The sequence below is a fragment of the Atta cephalotes genome, assembly GCF_000143395.1.
Source record: "Atta cephalotes unplaced genomic scaffold scaffold00003, whole genome shotgun sequence".
In the NCBI taxonomy this organism is placed as follows: Eukaryota; Metazoa; Arthropoda; class Insecta; order Hymenoptera; family Formicidae; genus Atta; species Atta cephalotes.
Window position 1 is genome coordinate 7,781,516 of NW_012130067.1, and position 10,443 is coordinate 7,791,958.

Here is a 10,443-nt window from a genome sequence, read left to right on the forward strand (position 1 = left end):
TTAATTGTTTGAAAAATATTAGGATTAAGGATTCTATCAAAATCCAAAGTTGAGAAGTAGTTTTTATAACAAGGAAATCTAGTACAACCATGCTGGGACTGCTAAGAGGAACTCACCTGTTTCACAACCTGCGTGACGTACACGCGTCACGTGACCTGCTCTACGTCTCGGTTGTAGTAGGTGTAGCGTAGCGTCAACTACCAGCGAGTGCACTACCAGTGAGTGCACCATGGCGACCGCGGTAGTAGCCGTAGTGCCTCTGTGAGGGGACGGTGACGGGAGTTGCGCAAGGAAGTGACCACGAAAAGTACGCGTATACGCAAGCATAAAACACAGTGATCAAAACCGCGCCTATGATTCGAGGAAGCTCCAGATAGGAGAGAGATTTGGAGTATCTGTGATCGACGATCGACAAAGACATCAGATCCGCGATCAAAGCTGCGATCGAGAGGATTTAGCGAATCCGCGAGACTAAATGAATAATTGATCGATCAGCGTCAATGACTCAAAAAGATCAACATCAAGTTGTCCACATCAAGTTCGAGCAATTTGATCTTGAATTGAAAAAAAAAGAAAAGGAACGACAGAGAAGAAACGGGCACATACACAAGATATAAACGCAAAGAAATGGTTGTGCTCGCGCGATTTACCTGAAAACAAGAGGAATCGTCAAGCGGAGCCCTGAATAACGGCTGCGTTACGCACACAGTCGTTGCTGTCGATGGTCCCTCGCATTTGAACGAACGAAGGTTAACGCTCAAATTTTAAATCGAATTCGAATGTTGCGTTTCTTGGGTAGCATCGTTAAGTGTTGCCGAAGCGATTTCCACATTGTGTCCATCGTGTCGCGTCATATCGCTTCGCTTCGATTAACACAACATACACACGTACGTGAAGGGCAAGATGTTGATGAAAGGTTGTTTGCGGTGAGCCAGTGGTGAATGGTTAGGCTGCGACGAAAATTTGAACGAGCAGCCAACGTTGCCGGATCGATACGATCGAGAATCGTTACAAAGAACACAAAGCCCCTGCGAGGAATTCGACTTTAATGTCGCGTCTTTTGAGTTAGAAGTGTACGAGAAATTCTCTTCACTATTATTATTTAAATTTTCCTCCGATGAAGAATTCATACAAGTTTTGAAAGTTTCAAAAGAATTTATAATTTTTATGTTACAAGTGATTAAGGAGGAAAAATATTAAGCTTTAAAGATAATCATAAATGATAAAATCTTATGATTCTTTTAAGTTACAACATTTGCGAGAAAGATTAGCAAAATATACTATCAAAAATAAAAAGAAATTTATTGAAAAGTGAGATCGAATCAGAATTTTACGAAAGAGAAATCGACTCGAAATTATCGTATTACATTTGCACAAATTTAAAAACTTGATTTGGTATTATTTTGTAATATTTTTAGGACATTTCCTTTTTTTCTTTATCACAATAAAGCGACAGTGCTAGCTTATTAATTTTCGATTCACTATCTTTTCTGTTCTTTATTTAATAATAATAACAATAATAATAATAATAATAATAATAATCATCTTTATCGCTACTGTAAAGTACTATTGTGATATAAAAGGAATAAAAAGAAAAAGATGATAAAAGAAATAAAGATAAAAGAGAACGTAATATAAATAATCTTTCTTCTAAGAACTTATTATATATCATGCAATGTTTATTATCAGACATCGCAAGTTTCGAGAAGCATTTCGATAGTTTCGTTAAAGTTTTCTAATTGTTCTTCAGAAACGATCTGCCGGATGCTCACGATAATACACCAGGAAGAGCAATAAGCGTCTCTCGAAACGGATAATTGTCACCCAAAGCTCACTTTGACCAATGAAAGTATCAGATGTTGCGCGGCAATGAAGAGGAAAGGCGTCTTCTGACTCACATACGAATCCGATCGACGAATGACGCGTCCGTGAATAAGCGCTCGGCGATAAGCGGATGATTCTCGCGAAGCTTCGTCAACGCGAATGCATCTCAGTTTGTGTAATGTTTAATTAGTATACACACTCACCTTGAAAGTCGTAAATTAATGTATCGAGAAATCGCGTGGAAAACACTCGTTGAGAAAATATCAATTACGCTAATTGTAAATTCTTTTTGGACGTTCCATCTCTCAAAAGTGATCTTCCCATTTTAAATTTAATAATAAATCGAGGACTATATATACATATATATATATATATATATATATACAGTGAATGGATTCTCTGAGTTCAGTAAGAGAGTTCAGTATCTCATCGAATTCTAGCCGAATGGATTTCTGTTAAACTAGGAAACCAAATTTTTTTACTCTAATTAGAAAGAAAGAAGAAAAAGAAGGCGATTTAAATTACCTGATATCGAAAGCATATACTGAAGAATGCAACAATTGTGGATTTCGTTGTCGATTCTGGCCGTTCTGGCTGGAGTTCTTCTAGATGACAGATTTGACCAAACATCAATTTATTACACAATACCGATAAACGAGAGCGAGGCAAACGGCAGCTGGAATAATGGCGGTCTTTTCGAGGAACATGGTGGCCGCATTATTCGAGATCAAAAAGTGTTTGAGAGATCGAAGAGCCCTTATTTGCTACGAGAAGATTTGTTTATTGAAAAGGACGCCAAACTCATTATAGAATCCGGCGTGGAGATTCGTTTCAGTCCGATGATCGGCATCACTGTCCGTGGTATCGTAAATGCTAAGGTAATAATCGAGGTAAAAATTGCAATAGAGATTTCTAAACAATTGAATGAATGCCCTCCTAGAGAAAGTCTGGCTTTGTTCTCGAGACGAGAACAAAGACGATCCTCCGTCAAGATCTTTAAATCATATTGCTGATGTCAAACATATTTTTCTTGAGTAGTATAATATTTAGAGTCTCATTGTCAGTGTTAGAGATTTTGTCATTAAGATAATACTTATGGAAAATGCTTTACACTTAAATAAATTTTCGAGATATCTGTAGAAAGTGTGAAGAAGATTCCAAGCACAACCGAGAATGTCAAAATGATATTGATTATATTCAATAGAAGAAGCAGTTTTACAATTGTGTGTTGTAAGATTTTTTAATATATACATTTAAATTCCCTGGTAAAAAAAAGTTGATAGAGAATGATAGTAAAATCCTTTTGAATACGAAGTCTAGTACGTGAATTCACTAATTTGATTCAGATTTTATAGGAATCTTGTACAAATCTTACAGAATCTGATGAAATCATATGATAGGATTCGATCAATCGTGATGCTCGTGAAATCAACAATAGAAAATGATATAAATTTAGAGAAAATAATACAAACTGATAAAAATCCTATCGTTCTCAATTGTTTTCTATTAATTTTTTCTTACCAAGAAATTGTTTTTTAGAATCAGTAAGGAACATTAAGAGCAAGAACTAATCAATAAAAAATCTTGCAGTTGTAAAGCTATTTTTTCTGCTAAACACAATCAATTATTAAAATGAATTGTGACTAATCAAAAAGTGACTTAATAATTTTAGAATTATTTTGATATCATTTTTTTGATGTCATTATAATATTTTGTTTTGCTCTCTTGGAAAAATAGTAACGAATTTTTCAGAAAATACACTTTTTTTACTTGAAAAAGTTACAATGAAAAATTCGCTGCTAATGAATAACTCGTATTTCCCTAATGTCTTATCGTATATATTATCATTGTTTGCTCCAGATGAATTCTGATAAATATCGTGTGAATAATCTTCTTGCTCTTTTTAATAAATCCCCTGTTTGATTTTTCGACCCTTTTTTATATGAATTATGAAGGATCACCATGTGTATACCACGATAAATTTGCGTATGTTCTCCTCAGAGAGCAGAGAACACGCTTTACATAAAAATCATGAATAGTATCCCTTCTATATGAAGTTCATCTTTTCTGACCAGATCTTAAGTCTTTACATATCAATAATATCACTAATGCAATATTATCTCTTAAGTAGACTCACTAGCATTTAGCTTATAGTTTCAGATAGAGTGATGTTCTTCACATTTAATGCGGAAAAACCGCATATATGAATCGCAGGAATCGAACTCGGATCCTCAGATCGCGAGTCGATCATTCGGGCAAGGCATCGAGTGACTCCTCACTCGATTCACAGACTCATAATCTGTGGGTTCGATTCCATCTGCGCCTTACATATTTTGCGATTTTCCGCGTGGTTGACTACTCTATTTGTGTCATATTTAACCTTTAGATCGTCATTAAAGGTTATCAAAACCTCATTAAAAAATAACAAAAATATGCATTTGCATCAAGGATATATCCTATGCAAGGATATATTCTATATATAACAATGTTTCCACCGCGGCTTGAGCTGATATATCGGCTTTCAGCGGGGAAGGTTATGGAAAAAATAAAAAATTTTTAAATAATAAAAATATATAATGATTTTTGAAATTGCTAAATACTATGGTGAAGTCAAATAATTTTGAATGCTGAAGCCATTATTGCATGTAAAACAGCAGCAACATAAATCTTGGATAGAACTCTCCTTCGGCCTTATCTAAAGTTAATGACGTGGAAGTAAAGAATTTGAATAGCTCCTTTTTCTTTTTTTGTTTTTTGATACTTTTTTTATTAAAAAATTTTTTATTTTTTTATTTTTATTTTTTTTATTTTTAGTTTTTTACTGATCTTTTTCAATTATATATTATACAAAAAATTATATTTGTAATTTATATCAATTTTCTCCAGAATGAGCCACTTATATTATGGTTCTTCATTCATTATTACTGTGAAATTTTATATAGCTTGTATATAAAGTAATTTTTTTTATGATGAAGCGATTTGTCTATGTATATTCAGAATGGTATAATTGAACTCAAATATAGCATTTCAAGCTAACTATAATGAAATTAAAACAAGCCGATATATCGGTTTTCCAGCGGTCTAAAAGTTAAAAGCTTGCTGTTCTGCTGCTCTGTGATAAATTAGAAGATTAATTAAGGCCATTGAGAATTATACAAAAGAGATCTATTTACTTTGAATTGATATACGATACGATCTAATGTAATTATATAAGTTTTGAATAAGTGAAGCCTTTGCTTCCCAAGAAGATTATACGTGGATCCTTGATCCATTCTTTCTTTGTCTATAGTACTGTTATTTTTTGTAATGGTTCGGAAATCAAAAGAGTTTTAAGAAGAAGAAGAAAAAGAAGAAAAAGAAGAAGATCACCCAAGGCACCTGTTGTCGTACCATCATGACCAATGTGAACTTTATCAAAAATAAAAATTAATACATAAGCCGTTTGTACTTCCCAGTCAGAAATGATAATGGAATCGACGAAAACATCAAATCGACATCAATCGATGTCGTTTGTACTTGTTTGTACCGATCATGCGCGACCTAGTGAAGCCAATTTTCAAGATATCGAAATGGGACAAATGGCATTCGAAAGAGAATCATTTGTATCCATTTGTACCTCAAAGAGTTCGGAGATATAGCGATTTCAAAATTTCGAAAATGCACCAAGAGGGGAAGTTGGTCATTTTTAAAGATATCGAAATGGGACTAACGGTTGTGCAAAAACTGAAACGCGCTGTATCTTCAAACCCTTTGAGATACAAAAATAGAAGAGGTACAAACGGATACAAACGATTCTCTTTCGAATGACATAAATGAAATTAAAAAATCTTAAAGTTGCGCGCTGGCCATTTTTTATTTTTCACTTTTTGTTTAACTGTTTGAGGTACAAACGAAATAATGATCGATACAAACAAATACAAACGGCCTACGACATTAATTTTTATTTTTGATAAAGTTGAGCGCTAGGTTCATATCATTGCCATCGTGTGAATAGTTTCGTTTCCTGTAAAGTTCAGTATCGTCATCATTGTCATATAAAAATTGCGGTCCGTGAGTATTAGATTTTCCAACCATTACTTTTGTTTTTAACATTACTAATGATGTTACTAATGATTTTGTTTAGCATTACTAATGATGCTCTGTTGTGTAGAGTACTCTCAGAGTACGTTCTCGCATAACAGGTCATTCTCGAGCGTATATCTTATTGTGTTTCTAAAGAGTATATATATTATGTAAAAAATTAATATCATAAGAAATATATAATATTGATGCAATTTGGAAATAAATTCTGAAATATTTCTTCAGTAAAATTAACATCCTTATGTTATTGACAGTACAATACACATACAAGGATAGTATTTATAATTATATCTCTCGTACGTCATAATATTTTCACAGAATTAAACATGATTTAACATTTTATTAATATATTCATTTATCTTAATAATTTATGCGTTTAAAATACATTATTTTTATGTTATTTGTTCAAATATTGTATTTAACACTAAAAATGTTGATTGTTATTAATTTAATATAAAATTCAATTAACAGAATCAAGAATATCAAATTCAACATCACATATATGAAATTAATATGTTAAAATCGAATATGTTAAAATCAAATTCAATACAAAGATTTAATGAAGATAGAATAAAAAATGTTATTTATTGTATATGTTACATTTATATTAATGATATTTTATGATTTTTATTCGCATATTTATATTCTATATTAACTATCAATGAGAAATAATCCAAAGTATTCCAATATATATAAGATAAAATCGCTACAAATATTTCATATATTGGATATACACAACGACATATTGGATATACACAAGTATATTGGATATATCTGAATGTGGATAATTATGAATAGCATCTTTAGTTGTGAAAATAATATCCATGGACATGCATGTGTGTATGTACTATGTACATCTTGATCAAAAAGTTCCCGGAATTACCACCAGGTGATGCTCTGAGTCAGCTGATTTGAGTTCTGTTTTTTTGATTAGGTTGCCACTATCTATCATTGACATTCCCACCAAATTTTATTACCATAACTTGACATTTGTAAAAGTTACGCCGTCTTGAGTATGTCTACCTCTGCACGTATTTTCGATTTTGGATTTATGGGAAAACAACTCGTGGATTTTGCACCACGATATCGCAACGTCGCACAGTGCCATCATTATCCGTGAATTTTTGACCAAGAATGAAACCAATAACATCCAACAGCCATTGAATTCACCTGATATGGCTCCCTGCGATTTTTTTCTGTTCGATCGAATCAAAAAATCATTATGGGGAACGCGTTTTAACAGCCGAAAGGAGATAATGGAAAAATCGAATGGCTCTGATGGCTATATCGATAATAGAGTTCCAGAAATGTTTCGAGAGCTGGATCAAGCGCTGGCATAGTCGATGGAGAGTACTTTGAAGGGGACAATATCACTTTTGATGAATAAAACTTGTATTTTGAATTTTCTGAATGAATTCCGGGAACTTTTTGATCAAGATATATCTGAACATATGGACATAAGAAAATTGTTCTTTTTTGCTATTCATAGTATAATAGAATTTTTGTATTCATAGTTCATCTTTCTTCCACTTGTTTCCTCCTGGAAAGAAAAAGAAGACTTTGTACTTAAGTTCAAAAAGAACAGGCCTATGATTCATCGCAATGTGCAACTGTATACATGTTACTATAGGCACGCGAGAGAGAAGGATTGTCTTAAAAGTAAATTATATTTCGGAAAATTTCATATAGATTATGTTTCTAGTAAAATTTCGATATCATGCGTAAGAACTTCCAAGTTGAAATCTCACGATATTATTATCAATAGAAAAACATTACCTAAGTCTGCCAAAGCCTTATATCGTCATTCACGAGAATCGATAGCGCTGCTGATACCATTAACTGATAATGGGATTGGAGTCATACCAACTTCTTTATCAGTGAGATTTCATAATCATTTAGGAACAAATAGTGAAGTACATGGAAGAACGTAATTTCGTAATTATACACCTCCCACCTGCGCATCATACATAACATTTCCACAAAATATTTAATTAAATCTTTCCAAGTAACACAACAAAGCGCTAAAAATGCGCTTTTTTTAGTGTTTTGTTAATGCTTTGTAAGCGCTGTGTGCTACTAACCTGGATCCATCATCGAAAATCATAAAATTAAACACAAAATATAATATGCTTGATTTTTTAAATTTCTTTTATTACGTTGCAATGGTGTATATATATGATTATCAGTTAAAATTATTAATTAATTATCATTAATTAATAATTTTGTTTTTTTTTGTCCTGGTTAATGATCCTTGTTGTACTATGCATATAAATCAAATTAATTACATTATAAATATTATATAAATATTATATAGGATTAATTAAATAGAGTACATTAATCAAAGGATTATAAAAAATACAATAATCTCGTGTGTTTTTTTAAATCTCTCAAAATTTTATTTTTATAAAACGAATCTTCTCGCGTATTCGTGATAACTTTCCTAACAAATGAGAATGGATTAAAATAGATTAAAATTTTTTTAATGTGTACTTTAAATTCATGAAAATGGATTGGATGCGAGTTGACACTAGTTTAATATTAAAAAAAAAATATTCATCTTTAAGGAACAAATTTATTCCTTAGACAAATTTTATTCCTAAGACATTTATAATAATTATACCTGAAATTAACTACTTCAAATTGGCATAAAAAACTGCATCTTAGTGGGATTCGAAGAATTTAGAATCTCTGGATTATGACTCTTCTACGTTACCCGCTACTTCTTCGATTGATAAATGTGCTATTCATTTTCTACTTCAATTACAACTAATAAATTAGTAACGAAATTATATAGATATAATAAAAATATCATTTAACAGATATAATAAAGTATAAACAATTTACATTACTATGAGACAATATTGGGTAAGTGTCGGATAATCTAATCTCGTTTGGTCAATGTCGCGTGCCGGGATTAATCTAATATTCGAACTTCTTTTACTTAGTTTGCGAGTATTCACATCGATCATTCATTTTACTTCTAATTAAAGAGAAACAAATAAACATAGCTCAATTATTTTTATGTTACAATTTTTTTAACTTAGTTGGATTAAAACGAAAAATTTCTTATAATTTTAAATAATTTAAATAGCGTTTATGGTCCATTTTTAAATAAAAATTTTTTTTATTCAATTAGATTAAAAAACTGCATTTCATATTCAGAATATTGAATTGAGCAGTTCACGTTGCATAGAAATTGCTGATATTATTTTTTAATTTAACTGAATTAAAAAAATCGTACTTTCTATTCACAATTCTCAATTGAGTATTCACGATACTACGCATAGAAAATGCTAATATTATTTTTGGATTGAAAGACATAGAGATATGCTCTATGCAATTCCTATAAATAAATAAAAATGCATTCAGGATTGAAAAGGATTCATTTTAACATTCATGAATTCGTATTTCTGAAAATCTGAATCCATTTTAATCCATTTCAATCCATTCTTGTTTGCTGGGTTACATTCTCGCTCGCTCGGCTTTAATTAATTCTTCCGATGTGATTATAATCATCATATGTCTCTATTTTGATTGGGTGCACATTATAAACTATATGTCAATATTTGTTAATTTATTGCTCTTTTAACAGAAAGTTAAATCATCCGCGTAAAGTTTCTGGTATTAGGTGTACAACTTTGCTTCCGCCGTTTTTTTTCCGAAATTCGAGGCTTTATTGTAAAAAACTGGTTATACATTTATGATTCGAAGTATTGACCATCGCTAGCCACTACTTTCTCCCGTCTTTCGGGTAGCATACGAATCCCGCGTCGAAAAAACTGGTCATCTTTTGAGGCTATCCACGAATCGATCCAATTTTTTACTTCTTCATAAGACTGGAAGTGCTGGTCAGCCAGGCCGTGTGCCATTGATCGAAACAAGTGATAGTCAGAGGGAGCAACGTCTGGAGAATACGGCGGGTGGAGTAGGACTTCCCATTTCAACGTTTCCAAGTATGTCTTGACCACTTTCGCAACATGGGGTCGAGCATTGTCATGCTGCAAACTTTATCGTGTCTCTCGTTGTATTGCGGCCGTTTGTCTTTCAATGCTCGGCTCAAACGTATCAATTGCGTTCGATATCGATCGCCTGTGATTGTTTCAGTCGGTTCATAATACACTACGCCGAGCTGGTCCCACCAAGTACAGAGCATGACCTTGGAGCCGTGAATATTCGGTTTGGCCGTCGACGTGGAAGCATGGCCGGGAATTCCCCATGATTTTCTGCGCTTGGGATTATCGTAATGAACCCATTTTTCGTCCCCAGTCACAATGCGATGCAAAAATCCCTTCCGTCTTTGCCTTTCAAGCAGCTGTTCACAAGCAAACAAACGCCGTTCAACATCTCTCGGCTTCAATTCGTACGGCACCCAATTTCCTTGCTTCTGAATCATTCCCATGGCTTTGAAGCGTTTTGAAATGACTGTTGAGTCACCAATGATCGTGCCAATTCTTCTTGATTTTGACACGAGTCTTGCTCAAGTAATGCCTCCAATTCTGCATCTTCGAAACCTTCTCTACTTCCACCGCTATGCCGGTC

General features: G+C 32.9%; 1 protein-coding gene across 1 annotated transcript in view; it reads left to right on the forward strand.

Moving 5' to 3' along the window:
• The first annotated feature begins 2,375 nt into the window (after window positions 1-2,375).
• The window catches only part of LOC105625620, a 65,004-nt gene continuing 56,936 nt past the window's right edge, over window positions 2,376-10,443 (forward strand). The window contains exon 1 of the mRNA XM_012206942.1: window positions 2,376-2,702. Within this exon, the coding sequence (XP_012062332.1) occupies window positions 2,376-2,702 (327 nt within the window). The remainder of the gene's footprint in view (window positions 2,703-10,443) is intronic.